This window comes from Cibotium barometz, chromosome 45 (assembly GCF_041138505.1).
Source record: "Cibotium barometz isolate CiBa-2024 chromosome 45, ASM4113850v1, whole genome shotgun sequence".
Taxonomy (NCBI): domain Eukaryota; kingdom Viridiplantae; phylum Streptophyta; class Polypodiopsida; order Cyatheales; family Cibotiaceae; genus Cibotium; species Cibotium barometz.
Window position 1 is genome coordinate 47204020 of NC_141090.1, and position 15823 is coordinate 47219842.

The 15823-nt window shown below is 46.4% G+C and overlaps 1 protein-coding gene across 1 annotated transcript in view; it reads left to right on the forward strand.

Annotated features, from left to right (window-relative positions):
• The first annotated feature begins 2962 nt into the window (after window positions 1–2962).
• The window catches only part of LOC147612824 (PH, RCC1 and FYVE domains-containing protein 1-like), an 83307-nt gene continuing 70446 nt past the window's right edge, over window positions 2963–15823 (forward strand). The window contains exon 1 of the mRNA XM_086783466.1: window positions 2963–3341. Coding sequence (XP_086639592.1) covers window positions 3294–3341 — 48 coding nt within the window. The 5' untranslated portion in view covers window positions 2963–3293. The remainder of the gene's footprint in view (window positions 3342–15823) is intronic.

Here is a 15823-nt window from a genome sequence, read left to right on the forward strand (position 1 = left end):
TATCTTAAATTAAACATGGCAAGCCTACTTGTCCACTTATTGGAGGACACAAGGGAAAGATGCTCATAAGAGGCTTGCCTTGTTGGAAGGTGAAGGGGCTTTGGAGAGAAAGAGAAAAGTGACGTGTTGAAAAAAGGGGTTAACATTGTTTCTACAGTAAAACATGAGATTGAAATATTATCTTTTGAAAGTGAATGAAAGGTTTACAAAAAAATAATTTACTACCTTTCAATTTGGAATAGTGAGGCCTTAAAATGTACAATTTGAGATGATCACTAGGTCCATCTTTGTAGGGCAGGCATGCTTGGCCCATTGGTTTTAGAAAATTGGTAGAACACATGAGATATGTGTGTGTTGTTTTTGTTAATGACAAGATTTTGGTCCTTTTATGAATGATCAGCATAAGATCAAAATATAAAGAGTGAGTGTCCCATTTGGTCAATGAACTAATGCTCCCCCAGTAGCTTTTAAAAAAGTGACATCACCATCTTTAGCACTGAGGAGGGGGAGAACCCCACTTTGCATTACCTACAAAAAGGAGCCACAAGTGGTCATTAATTTTTTAACATGATCCCCTCGCTTTGCACTCATTCACCTGCTTTCTGCATGTTGATCGACATATGCCTAAATAAATAACAGTTAAACAAGTAATCACTAATTTTTTCATGCGATTCCTGTTTTGCACTCATTCGCCTACCTTATGCATGTTGATCAACATATGCCTAACCAAATAATAGTTAGACAAGCAACACCTAAACACCACATTTTGGTTAAGCTAACCTTGCTCCCTTTCCTAGAGATCATAATCCACATTTGGAAAAAGGGCATTTCCTCCATGTATTGAAGGAACAAATTTTAAAAATGGGGTTTCAAGAAGAGATACCATCGCATGCCCTCTTGTGCAAAAAGGGCCATGTCACCAGCAAGATAATCATGGCATCTTAACTGTCATAGAAGACCTATAACTATCCATGTAGCATTTGCTTCCTCGGCTCTACAGTCTTCTGATCATGAGTCGCCTATGGTGTGCAATAATATAACATTACGAGGTACCCTAGAATGGGTCCATCATTCAAGGATAGAAGGTTCCCCAAAAATTTCAAGCCATGAGTTGGCTATGTTTTGTACTAGTATAACATCATAAGACGGTCCATTCAAGGATTTAATCATCTTCCACAAATCCTCCGTAGCTTGATAGAAATAGGTAAGGAGACTATGTGACTATTCATCAATAGTCTTACAGCTTTTAAAAAACCATTGCTATGCTTTCTCATAATAAAAAAAGCCATAGATATTATTGATTAGCATGCTAAGCAAACTTAAGAGAGGTTCCATAAACCTTTTCAAAAGAGGCAATTTTATGAACATTTGTAAAGGTAGTTCTCATTGGTCTTAGTCTCCTCAAATTCAAACTATTGCACAATGTTTTGAGCCTTCATGATTGTTGCTCCATAAAGCCTTGTCCTGCATTGCAAGTAGTGGATTGAACTTAGGAATGACTAATGGCAATCCTCAAAGCCTCAAAGCATGTGGCAGATGCTTTTGAAAGTACAGTGGTATTATAGGAAAGCGACTTTGAGTGGATTCCTCGATTATTTATGCTTGGATATACGATAGAGGGAGAAAAATAGCACAAGATAGTGTAAAATGTTAATGCCACTCATGACACTTTTTAAAGATGCAGTTTAATAAGATAGTTAATCTAATTCTCTATTGTTAACTTATAGGAATGCGACTTTGAATGGATTCCTCGACTACTATTTATGCTTGGATATACAGAGAGAGAGAGAGAGAGAGAGAGAGAGAGAGAGAGAGAGAGAGAGAGAGAGAGAGAGAGAGAGAGAGAGAGAGAGAGAGAGAGCACAAGCTAATGTGGAATGTTAATGCCACTCATGACACTTTTTAGAGATGCAGTTCAATGTGGGTGAGGTAAGATAGTTAATCTAATTCTCGATTGTTAATAATGAGTTGGACCATCTCCTAATCCATCTATCTCTACCAAGGTGATGAAAGAGAAATGAAAGTATTCTCATCTCAATGCTAGCTTTGTCATTCCTTAGTTGTGAGCATATTACTTTAATGAATTCTTAACTTGAGTTGCTTTCTATAAATACTAGGTGCTGTCTATCTTGGCTAACATATGGCAAATCCACTTTGTCTTGTTTGAGGAGACAAGGATACGGTTCTTTGAAGGGGAAGGGGATATGAAAAAGAAGAAGGGGAAAAGAAAAATAAGGCACTGAAGTGTTGAAAAAAGGGTTAACTTTTGTTTTTGTAGTAAAATATGAAATTGAACTTTTCTTTAAAAAGCAAATGAAAGGTTTACCAAAAAATAATCTTACTTTTTAATTATGATCAATGAGGTTGTAGATTGTTTAAGTAAAAAAAAATCACCTCGTCTATCCTTGCAAGGGAGGCATACTTGGCCCATTGGTTAGAACACTTGGCAAAGCAGAGGAGAGAGCTCTTAGTGCGTACTAGTGGGCTGACCTGTGCTTCGCATGTATATGATTCCTAGCTTGATATTTTTCAAATTCCTAGAGTAATAGGAAGGAGCATACCACTCTTCTAACCTCCAAATTGTTTCTCGAACCTGCACCTTCATCCTTTCTCTTTGTGTTCTTCCCAAATTCTTGCCACGTGGTAGCTTTGCGAAACTCTTCCTTTATATAAAATATAGAGAAAAGAAGGGAAGCATACTTGGCCCATTGGTTAGAACACTTGGTAAAGCATGGGAGGGAGAGGGGTTTAGTTCTTTCTCTACACTCTTGAAGTGGTAAGTTGTGTGTTGCTGGTAATGACAAGCTTTTGGCCTGTTTATAGGATTTGAGGGTGAGTGTCGTGCGCCCTCAACGAACTAATGCTCCCCCACTAACTAGGGGGGGAAAAGAAAAAAAGAGAGGGGGACATCACCATCTCTGGCACTGAGGAGGGAGCCCACCCCGCATTACCTTACAAAAGCACGAAAGGAGGAACAAAGGCACGGATTTCCGCGCGCGATCCCCACCTCGCACTCACTCTCACCTGTCTCCCGCATGTCGATCAACACATGCGTAAACAAACAACCCTTTAACAGACCACACCTAAACACCGCATTTCGATCAAGCTAACCTTTGACGCCTTTCCTCACAGATCGGAGTCTGCCTTTTCTGAAGGAGCATCAGGGAAAAACAATGGGGTTCAGGAGAAGATGCAAGGGCCGGCGGGATAGTCTTGGTGAGACGCGAGGATAGCCTCAGCATCGAAGCCAGGTCACATGGCGAGACGCTAGGGTTTCTGATGCACATCAAAGCATGGCAGATCTATCTCGTAACGGTCCAATGGAGCGCGATGTCGAACAGGTAAATCAGAAACGACACCCAACATCCTGTGACGACCAATTTCATCGTCATTTTTATCATATAAAACAAGTAGAAATAAGATCTCCCACTTGCCAGCAGCCGCTGGACACTCAGTCATATGTAGCCTACAGGCGGGCTCTGGACTCTCCCTGCTCCCTGTGCGTCAATCTTGGAGAGGAATAGGATCTCCGTTTTTTGAAGAGGGGGGGGGGGGGAGGGAGGAGGAGGAAAGGGGGGAAGACTGGTCACTAATAAGGAGGCAAGCAATAAAGATAGCCAATAAAAAACCTTGCACCAATAAAATTGCAAAGCATTTTTTTTGTTGATAAATAGATGGAGACGCTAAAGTTGTGTAGCTCACGACTTCTAGCCTTATGGCAAGGGTTCAAATTCTACAAAAACCACCTTCCCTTCTTTCAAGGGAACTTGGGAAAGGTTAAGTTGGACTAAGGTGTACCCTTAGCAGTTTACGAAGTGCAATAGGATCTCCTTCACTTGCTGAATGTGGAAACAACTATATGGGCAATAATGAATGCCAAAACTGATGCAAACGGATTTGCGGAAGTTGATCACGGAGTGTTTAATTGTTTAACAACTGGTGCCAGCTTGGAAGATGTATCTAGGTTGCCAGGGGATGGTTCTAGATCAATAGATGATTGCAAGTGTGCTCAAATAGAATCTATGTGGCTAATGTTCTAAGCAAGGGAGCGGTCAATGGAACGATTAAGAACAATTCTAGTGGATAAGTAGCAGTGGCAACCAGCAACAAATCAGCTCCGAATAGGAGAGCAGCCAGTGTTCTTCAGCTAGCAAGGTCTCGTGAGACTTGCGTTGACTTTGTAGGAGATCAGTTTTCAGTAGTTTATTGACCATAGTTCGGCAGGGTTGTACAAAAAGCTAGTTGCTTGTAGTTAATGCAATACAGCAGGTAATGGTTGTGCAAGTGTCTTCTCTAAAGTCTTCCACAGCTGTGTTTTAGACAGAAAGGTCTTATAGAGGAGGACCTGTCACAGGCTGATTGACTATTAAGATCTGTAGACTGTAGTAATATCAGATTGTATTCGTGTGTGAGGTAGAGCATCTGTAGGCTGTCCACCAAATTGTGAATGCATTCTATGCAAAAACACAAATCAAGGCAACTAAAGGAGACATCTGGGAAAGTTGTAAAACTTGTTACGTACCTGCAGTCACCTGTGGGGTTAGGGACTAATCCAACAGGGTTAGGGGAGCCCTAGGATTAGAGAAAGCAAGCGGATTCAAGTGGCTAAGGTTTAGATTTAATAAGTCCAAGGTTATTGGCTATTTATGACTAGACTATTATCTTTAGCCTAAGCACTATATAAGTGAGTCTTGGGTTATTATTGATTCATTGTGGTTTGGATCTGGACTAAGAGGCTTACCCTTGCCATGGACATGGCGGATCACAGGTAGTGTTGCCGAGGGTCCCTTGAAGGATTGTTGCTACTACCCTAAGGAGGGTAGAGCCCCATAATAGAGTTTGTTGAGAGAGGAAAAGAAGAAAAAGACAATGCTCCAACATTCAAGTGTTTGCACGACTCAATGAGAATTGTATTGCTTGATATGATTGGAAGTACACCAAGTGCATGCTTTTATAGGTTGCGAATCTTATCTTTTGACTCACACTAATCACACTCAGATATGGGGGACATGACACATGCACACACTTATCTTATCCAGATAAGAGGGTGTTCACACCCATATAGGCACACTTACACAAACATGGGGTGTTTACACCTAAATAGGTGTTCACACCTCACATCTATACAACCACATGTAGATGGATACATACAAAGAGGTATACGAGGTGGTCATACAAGACACAAGAGACTCTGAAATACCCAACAAATCCCTCTTCAGAGGGAAGGTAATATCTTATGAAGTGGCCTTCATTCTTATGTTGATTTGGGCTCATTGGCATGATGCAAAAGATCATAGTGGCCATACTTGACGTGATACAACATATCACAGTCAAGCCTGCAAATGGAGCTTGACCACACATAAGATTCCTTAGCCCTTCTAGACTACCCGCCTTGACTCAAAACAGGGTAATGAAGAAAGTTACGAAGCCTTTTATAGCACAAGGCGGTACAAACATAGATGGGAAAACACTTAACACATGAATATTTATAACAAATCAAATTTCGGGAGATGACCTAGACAGAGGACCCGACTCAAACACAGAGATAAGAATGAGCTAGAAGGCCAGTCTGCATCTATCTCTTAAGAGATAGATTGGAGAGTTCTGTCGGAATGCACAGCGGAAAAATGAGACAAATGTTGTGGAGAACAAAATGCATAAGTGTAGAGAGAGAGAGAAGTTGTATAAACTTTGCTATATATATGAAGATCCGATACAAAATGGAGTGGGGGACCAAGGGTGGTATTTATACGACCCTCTAGTGCTGGTCGGCCAATCTAAAAGCAGCCGACAACAAACTGAATGTCCAGGACGAGCCTAAAAGTCAGTCGGCCAGCAAAAATCCAATTGGCCAAGACAAATCACCAGTCAGCCAGTACAGTAGGAGTCGGCTAGCACAAGATTGCCCCACGACCAAAAAAAAGAAGGGAAAACATGGAAAAATGGAAAAAAATGAGAAAAGCTCCTGGGCGGGCCCACCCACAACAAAGGTCCTCACTGTACAAACAGGAGATGACTGCTAACACCCCCTCTCAACTCCTGGATGTGGAATCAACCCTAGTGAGTTGGAGTGTTGTTGGAGCATAGAATGAGGTAGAGACTTTGTGAAGAGGTCCGCCGCATTGTCCTCCGTCGAACAATAAACAAGTAAGATGTCACCAGCCAAAATCTTCTAACGAACAAAGTGCTATTGTATCTCTATGTTCTTGGTCCGGGCATGGAAGATCGAGTTCCGAGCAATAGCTATATAGCTTTGGTTATGCACTGGATGACCATGGGTTCGTTCTGTGGAAACCCAATCGTACCAAGCAACCTCCGTAGCCACACAACCTCACAAGCAACACTACAAGCAGCCCAATAGTCTGCCTTTGTAGCTGACAAGGCAATAGTTGACTGCCTCTTGCTGTCCCATGAAATAGCTCCTGAGCCAAGGGTAAATCCGTAGCCTGATGTAGATCTCCTCGTGTCTGGATCTCCTCCCTAATCTAAGTCACTCCAACCATGGAGTCTGACTCGTTCCGTCGTTCCCCCTCTAGTGTCATAGAAGAGTCCAAGATCCTTCGTACCCTGTAGATACCACAAGATCCACAATCTTGCGTCCCAATGAGTCTTCAAAGGTGTCTGCATGAATGAGCTCAACACCCCCACGGGAAAGCTCAAGTCCAATCTGGTGTTCAGCAACCAAATCAATGAATCAACAAGCTTTTGATACAGAGAGGCATCAACCTGCTCACAAGGATCATTCACTGTAAGTTTGGTGTTCGGGTCTATCGGTGAAGTAATAGGCTTGCAGTTCTCCATCCCGAAGGTCTCCAGCAACTCATGAACAAAGAAACAAAGAAACCCCTCTGGGTCTGCCAAATCTCCACTCCCGAGAAGAAATGGAGTAAGCCTAAGTCGGTCATCTCAAACTCCTTTGACAAGGTAGCCTATGTCACTGCTATGTGCTCCACAAGACTGCCAGTGAGAATGAGATCATCCACATAAAGGATGCTCAACGTGAGCAGCCGCGTTCCTGAAAGAGATACAAGTTAGGATCTGCAATTGATCTCTGAAAACTTATCCGTAGAAAGAAGGAATCAATCTTTTGATTCCAAGCCCTGGGAGCTTGCTTAAGACCATACAAGGTCTTCCGCAACTTGTAAATCATCCCCTTTGATCATGGAACCTCAAAGCTTGGAGGTTGCTCAACATACACCTCCTCTTGCAAGTCACCATTAAGGAATGCAGATTTTACATCCATTCGATATACGGGCCACTATTGAGAAGAGGCAAGGGCAAGAACTGTCCGAATCGTGGTCATCCTTGCTGTCGGTGCAAAGGTATCCTCATAGTCGATGCTAGGCCACTGAGCATAGGCCTTAGCCACAAGTCTGGCCTCGTGCTTGTCCATGGACCCATCAAACATATACTTGGTCTTAAAGATCCTCTTGACACCAATGACTGACCATTTTGACGGCCTTGGAACCAACTTCCAAGTTTTATTCTTCTCTATGGCATCTCTGCTGACAACAACCTTGTTTCGCTTTGGGTCATATAACCTGTAGCCTTTGGAAAGAGAGTTATATCTCACAAATACAAGCGTCTGGGACTTCGAGTCAAGCTTCCCTCTTTGCTTCTTCAGAATTCGAACATCGACATCACTCCCAAACACACAGAAATGGGAGACTTTTGGTTTTCTGTCAAGATAAGCCTCAAATGGAGTCATCTTCGGTACTGAAGTCATCGGATATCGGTTGAGGATATGGATAGCCGTAGTCATAGTCTATCCCCAAAGTGGCCATCTCCACCACAGTCTAGTTCTTACGCTCAACTACTCCATTCTCGGAAGGTGAACCTGTATTGGCCAGCTCCCGCTTGATGCCATGTTCCCCACAAAACCACACAAAAGCATTAGAAGAGAATTCTTCTTCGTTGTCAGCCTGAAGGGTCTTCACTTGCAATCCAGACGACTTCTCCACCATAACATGCCACTCCTTGAACCGAGCAAAGGCTTGGTCCTTCTGGGAAAGGAAATAAACCCATGTAAATCTACTACAATCATCAAGCAGCAGCATAAAGTACAAAGAACCTCCCAAGGATGGGGTTTGCATAGGTCCACACAAGTCAGTGTGTACCAACTCCAAAGGTTTCGAAGCCCGCCTAGTAGCCTGCTTCGGAAAAGATTCCTTGTGTTGCTTACCACGAATGCAAGAACTATAGTGTCTGCCTACTACCAACATTTGGCAAGCCATCCACCATCTGGTCTCGGAAAGCCCGCCCAACGTATCCACATTCAAGTGGCCAAAATGGAAATGCCACAAGTCACCGATCTGAGTGCCTGTTAGAGAAGAGAGTGCTGAGAGTTTGTAGATACTATTCTCCACTCCGCCTTCCCACACTACTTTGCATGTTGCTTTGTCCCGTAGAGCAACAAAATGCTTATCACTCCACCGAGAAGCCAGCCTTGCAAACCTCATGCACTGACAAAAGATGAAAACCAAGTGCTGGGATGTAAAGACCACGAGAGGAATGCTTCCCCCCTTCCCCATCAGGAATAATCTCCATCCTGCCCTCACTGTGAATTGGGATAGTGGAATTGTTGCCAATGAAAATGCGACCTGACTGCCGTTTAAGATCTTGTAATAACTCTCGGGAAGGAGTCATGTGCCTAGAAGCACCACCGTTGAGAATCCACTCCCGAGTATCCCTGGCGGTGAAACCAACTACCTCCCTGCTCGAAGAAGATGAAGCATTTGTGTCCATAATCTCCAAGTGCACAAAAGCTGGAGTCCTTGCAGCTGGAGCTGAAGCTGAAGAATTAGCACTCTTCTCAGTACTCTGCTTAGGACATTTCCTCTAGTAGTGGTCTTTCTTGCCACAATTGTTACAGGTCTTCTCGGCCTTCAAAGCATCACGCTCTAAATCGGGCTTCTTCTCAGAAGACTTCTTCTCAGAAGACTTCCCTTTGCCCTTATTGTTGTTGTTGTTACGGCCTTTCGACCGTTAGCCAGTCAAGGCCTCAGAACCTCGGCCCTGTGGAGGGTTCGTAAAACGCTCTTTCTGGTCCAAGACCATAGGCAGAAACATTACATGAGCATATACATCCTGCAAACATTAACCAACTTGCACATGACACAACACTAGGGGCTGAAGTTGGGCCAGCCCCCCCTTGAGGTATCTTTATTACCAACAGAAGTATTTATATGTACAAGATGCGGGTGCCCGGAGAGTACACACTCATCCAGCCGACACCAGATTTATCCAACTGTGAAAAACATAGGTAAACACATTACCTGCAACTCCTCGGTCACCAACCAAGGTTGAGCGATCACCAACCACTCCTGTTTCAACACCCTTGGTCACCAACCAAGGTTGAGCGATCACCAACTGCTCTTGTAGAAATACCCTCGGTCACCAACCAGGGTAGAGTGATCACCAACCACTCCTATACTTTGATAGAGCGGTCACCAACCCTCTAACAAAGTGCTGTCCCAAACCTGCAAAACAGTAACCAGCCATGGTTTTGGCTCACTAGCCACCCACAAGTTCCACCAGATCACATCCCCAGGCCTGGTACTTGTCTAGGGATATGTTTGCTCAAGTTTTGTCGCGAGAAACCTCCTGCAAACCTGTAAAAACAGCCAATAATGGCCCTTATAACAGTCGGCCAGCTCTTGTTGAGGCTCTGTTCACTTTGTCCAAGCCCTGTTCTCAGCAGAGTAGCACAAAAACAGTCCCAACAGCCATGCGCCAGCTTCTGGAAACAAATTTAACAGCTTGCAACCCTGTAGATGCAGTCGGTCAGCCTTGCAGAAAGAAAGAAAGAAAGATATATTAAGCGTCTACTAAAGACCCAATGGGCCTATGAGACCAAAGTGGTACAATAATGTCCATGGCATATCTCATCATGGAATGGAAAATAAAACAGAATGAAAACATAAATATAGCTATCTCACTGGAGTGATACAAAACTGTCCATGGAAACTCGTCATGGAATACTAAGAACATAAAAACATGGGAGCAACATCAGCTCCGAGTAGATTGTATACCACTCTCCAAAATGTCAAGCATGGGGTTGACTAGTATGGCCGAGAGGTCTCCCTCAGCTATGTCACGTGGAAAGGTAGCTCGATGGCGGTTGAGCATGTCCTGGATCTGGAGCTGATGAAGTGACCGTGGCCGACGGGGGGGTCGAGGGTGTTGGGCACGTTGGAGTGCAGAGGCTTGGTCCGAGGTAACTCCTCTCGGGCGAGGTAGGTCCAGAGCAGCTTGTGGAGGGTCCACAAGATCCACTGTGTCGGTGTCCTCCACCTCCTGGGTCCGGAAGAAACTGGTGATGGTTGGCTGCCGAGGGAGGGGGCGGGGTGGCTGGGGCCTGTGTCTCAAGAAGGTGTCCTTGTGTTTGCGGAGCTCAAGCAGGAAGAGGCCCAGGCAACGCTGGTCCTGGAAGTCAATGATCCTGGAGAGTGGACCGAATCCCTCACGAAATAGACAGTGAAACCTCCCGCGGATCTCATAGAATACTGGGCAGCGGCATATGTAATGCTCCTCCGTCTCAACCTGTGTGTGGCATAGTCGGCAGATCCTCTCCTCTCTGGGTGTCTGTACAAGCTTCCTGGCTCTGAAGATGCGCTCAGCTCTACCTGTCTCCACTCTGAGGTGGTGGGAAGAAACCCGTATCTGGCCAATCGCAATCCGCATGGCATGAGAGAGAGAGAGAAAGAAAGAAAGATTTTATTAACGTCTTTCAAAAGACCGAACTCGGCCTATGAGACAAATCGGAGTACCTGTATGGGGTATCCTCTGTCATCCCAACAAAATGAAAAAGTACTGAATAAAAAAGCTGAATCTGGGTGTGCAGGGGATGGAGCTCTATTACTAGGAGAATGCAAAGCTATATGCATGGAGTATACAATCATGCTACGCAACCTAGCTAGCTCCATCCTGTACCATACTGGGGGTATAAAATGGTATACATCAGTGAAGGGGGTGTCCACAGCTCCCTGAAGAACATGCCTGGGTGTGCTCTGAAGCGAGCCAGTCGCTCCGCACCCTCTCTGTGAAACTGAGCTCTGATCTCTGTCATCTCTCTCTGGTATAGGCGTGGTGTCCGAAAGCCAGGTGTCCTCTGTCTCCTGCGGGCTCTAAGTGTCTCTGCTCTCTGGAGAGTAATTCCCTGCCGTGTAGGGGCTGGGAGGGGTATGGATCTCTGAAAAAATGTAGTAATCTGTCTGTGTCGCCCCCCCTCTGGAGCTGTCTGAGCCTGTAATAATGTCTCTCTGTGGCGCTGTATGTCTAGAATGTATCTCCCCAGTATGCGCTGGTCTGCTGTCTCAAAGATCTGGCGTAGGGAATGTGGCTCTCTGAATAAAATGGGATATCTCTCTCTGATGGCTGTATATGCTCTGCATCTGCATACATAATGCTCCTCACTCTCCACCTCCTCTCTGCACAATCTGCATACCCTCTCCTCTCGGGGGATCCGTGCTGCTCTGCCAGTCTCAATCTCCAATCGGTGTGATGAAACTCTGAGCTGACCAATAGCCACTCGGGAGCCGTGTGGTAAAAAGCCCTCCATGTATCTAGGCCTCTCTATAAATCCATCATCAGTGATACTCATGAAGTGATCTCTGTAGTATAGCATCTTCGGTGGAAGAGGCTGTGTAGGTGATATCCATGTCTCTCGTGTATAGAGCTGCCATAGATCCTGTCTCAATACTCTGTTCCTCTCACTATGAGAGAGACGGATATGTGGTGCATCCCTGTAGATGATCCATGTCTAGGCCATGCTGTGAGAACCTTTGTGTGACCTGTGCATACCATGATCCTCTGTCTCCTGCCTCAGCCAACTGTCTAGATGCCTGAAAAGCTCTGTATGATAATCTCTTCTGTGGCATCTCTCTGAATCTATCTATCAGGCATATAGTCTGAAATATGGCCTCTACCATCATAGGAGGCGCAGCAAACTCTGCTCGGATAATGTCATGAGGTACTGACGGTTTGCTGCGTATCATGCGTGCCATCATGAGGGCCTGTGGTCTCTCTATCTGTGTCCACCAATGGGTAGCAAGGCCTGGCGCCCATACTGCTGCTCCATACATCAATGCCGGTGTGACTAATGTGTCACATAGCCACCCCTTCGTCCGGGGCTCCTGAAAATGCGCATGGTGGCACTGTCTCTCTAGCATAGCCAATGCTGCATATCCCCTGTCAATCTAGTTGTGGCTGCTGAACCCATGGTAAAGCGTGTGGCTGCTGCAGAGAAGGTAACCCCTAGGTACACGTATGATGTCACCACCTCCACCTGGCATCCTGCGAGAGTGAATGTCAGCTGACTCCTGCCCTGTCTCGATGTATGAAAGACCATAACCTTGGTTTTCCCAAGGTTCACAGTAAGACCCCTCTGTGTGCAGAAATCATGGAGTGCATGTAGATGCTGCTGTAGACCACCTGGGGACTCATCAATGTATAACCCAAATAGCGTGGGGGAAAGTGGGCATCCTTGCTTCACACCAATGGTGCTAGCAATAGTCTCGGACATACCTCCTGGACATCTGACTCGCCCAAAAACCTGCTCATATAATGCATAGATGCCCCATGTCATATCTGCTGGTATGCCAAGAGTCTGCAGGCGCTGAAAGAGCCTCTCTCATGGTACTGTGTCAAATGCCTTGCGGAAATCCACAAAGCAGCAATAGAGCTTTCTCTTCCTCACTCTGGCCTGATCAATCATACATCTCAAAGTGAATACATGGTCAGTGGTAGAGAAAGCTCTCTTGAAGCTTGCCTGCCCTGATGAGCGTAAACCTGCTCGCTCAGCATATAAGCTAAGCTCCTGCTCCAGCACTGCACCATAGAGTTTGGCCAGCACGTGGCCAACCATAACCGTCCTGTAGTTGCTCGGATCGAGCATATCCCCTGTTTTGTGAATCGGCACAATGGTGTGCATTGTCCACTCCGCAGGCAAACCCTCTGCTGCTAGTGCCCTGTTAAACAGGTGTGCAAGAAAAGGAGCTAAAGAATCTACTGCATATATGAGATGCTCCACCCTGCAGGCCCATATGGTCGGCGGCCCGTCCATGCTGTAGGCGGCGGATAGCTTCCTGTACCATCGAGTGGGTAAAGAAGCTAGCTGTGGTAGGTCGAGGCTCTTGTGGCTGAGGTATAGGTGGCTGCTGTGGGGCATGGTATAGACCCTCTGCATATGTGTGCCATGTCTGTGGGTCTGCAATAGGTGTCGGGGTCCGGGGCTCTCTGAAGTGCCGCCATGAGACAGGGCTATCTCTACTCATGAAGAAATGAAAGATCTCTAGCTCCTGTATCTCTGCGAAGGCCCGCCTTTTGCGGCGAGTAAGTCTCCTCATCTCTCTCCTCGACTCCTGCTCTGTGATGGCTCCCAAGGCTCTCTGTATGCGGAGTCGTGAGTATAGGGCTCTGCACTCGTCATCATACCATCTGTTCTGGGGCATAGTCCCAGGTCTCGCAGGCTCTCCTGAGTGTACACGATGTGGGAAGCTCTGTAATGCAGCCGTGTGTAGGAGTGATGCGAGCTGGGCTGTAATGGTATCCATAGATGCCAGGGGATCCATGAGTAGGAGCCCATCCTCTACTCTGCCAGTGTATATGTCTGCCATGTCATGTGTGAAGTAGATGGTAGTGTGTGGCGTCGGTATGTGGGGGGCTGGTGATACTGGTGATCCGGCTAGTGAAAATGCCAAGTATGTATGATCTGCCCCAATAGGACGAGGTGGAATGGAGAATGAGGTGACAAGCTGTGATGCCTCCAAAGACCCCATAATGTAGTCTACCACCGTGCCTCCGGTCCGTGTATGACCCCCATGTGGGAAGCATGTCAGCCCTCCTGATCCCGGCCACTGTAGCATCCCGTTATAAATAACGAGACGATGCCTGGCTCCCAACTCTAGTAAGTGGTCCCCATAATGTCCTCTGTCTGGTCCAGTGTCCTCTGATGCCCGACTAGCCCCTATCTCCTCTGGATCCACAGGGTGGAGGATCTCCATGTCATCATAGTCATACACCTCACACTGTCTGCTCTGTGTGTGGGCATTGAAGTCGCCCGTAAGAAATACTTCCCCTAGTGTAGAATAATGCGTAATCTCCTCTGACAGACAAGTGTATGGCGAGGCTCCTATCTCCTCCTCCTGTGGCATGTCCTCTGTAATGACATAGGAGGATCCTGATGGAGAAAAGTAACATAGAGCTATGTATATAACCCTGTCCTGTGAGAGTTGTAAGCTGATCCACATGTATCTGGCCTCTGGATCCTGTGCTACCACTCTCAGTCTCCCCTGTAGCTCCCGTCTGAATAGGACTGCTACTCCCCCCGACCCTCTCGAGGTACCCTGGCGTGTGGTCCTCCTGTATGCAGACTCCCACTGGAATCCCTCTACTCGAGGTAGCCCTCTCTCTGGGCTCTGATGTGTCTCTGTCAGAAGTATGATGTCTCTCCCCACCATAACATGCTCCAGTCGTCCAGGCTGCACCCATAGTGAACCATTACAGTTCCATACTGCTATGTGTATCTCTGTCAGTGGCCTGGTCTGTGTCTCATAGGCCCCAAACCGCTAATCCATGGGCCGGCCATCAATGATGACCCGACCATCTCGATAGAAGGCCTTCTTGCCTTCTCTCCTCGCGTGTAAGACTCGTGGCATGCAAGTTCTCCTATGCTCAAGTTGCATCCTCGTGAGATCATCATCCAAGAAAATAGGAGCTCCCTCTAAACCCCGTAGTATTACCCTCTTCCTCATGAAGGTGACCCTCTCCGTCTCTCCTGCAAACTGTAGGATGAGGGCTCGCTTGCGTGTTGAGTCTTTCCTGGCTCTCCATGCTTTGGTGAAGGGGAGAGGGTGCTCTTCCTTGTAGCCGAGCTTCATGCATAGAAGCTGTCCATCTTTCTCGGGAGTGGAGTCGGGTGTCTCGGCTATACCTGTGACTCGAATGTTGAGGCGGCGGGCATGCCTCATCTTCTCCTCCTCAATGGTGGTGTGAATGATTTGGTTTTCTTCCCTTTGAGTTTCCTCCCTCACTTCTTTACGGATGTTCTTCTTCACCACCTTGACCCATCCTGACTGCTTGGCTTCGAGCTTTCCCTCCATGTCCTTTGTGATCTCCTTGGAGATCTCTTCTTTGATGGCCGTGAGAGTGTTGTCATTGATCTCCCCTTCTTCCTTCTCAGCATTCTTGATGGCTACCATTTCCACTTTCAATGCACTCACCTCCTCCTTGAGTGCCGTGTTCTCTTGTTCGAGGTTCGTGACCCGTGCTTCGAGAGCTATGATGTGCTTGTGTAGTTTGTTTTCCACCTCATTGAGGTTGGAATCGGATGTCTTCTTGTTCTCCTTGATTAATGCCTTCATTGCCATCTCGAGGGCCTCGAGTTTCTCTTGGAGACTCGGGGCCATTCCTCCAAATCACTCTGCAGTCCTTCCCACAGGCAGGGAGGAGAGAGAGAGAGAGAGAGAAAGAAAGAAAGAAAGTTATATTAACGTCCACGGGAGGCTGAATCCGCATGGCATGAGAGAGAGAGAGAGAGAGAGAGAGAGAGAGCAGCCAGCCAACCCTGGGACTCTTGCTCTTGGCATGTACTCCACCTGTAGCTCATGCAAATGAGTAAACTTGCTGTTTTTTCCTGTCCAAACAGCTCCTAACAGCCCACGTTTTTCAGATGAGTGCTCTACAAGTCACGGCTTGCCCACTTTGGCCCTCCCACACCCAGAATAGCAACTCGTGGAGCTATTTGGGAGTGCCCGGGTGCCCATCTCTCATAATTGGCCTTGGTTCATTAAAAATAGTCCGGCTTGATGTGAACTCACTTATA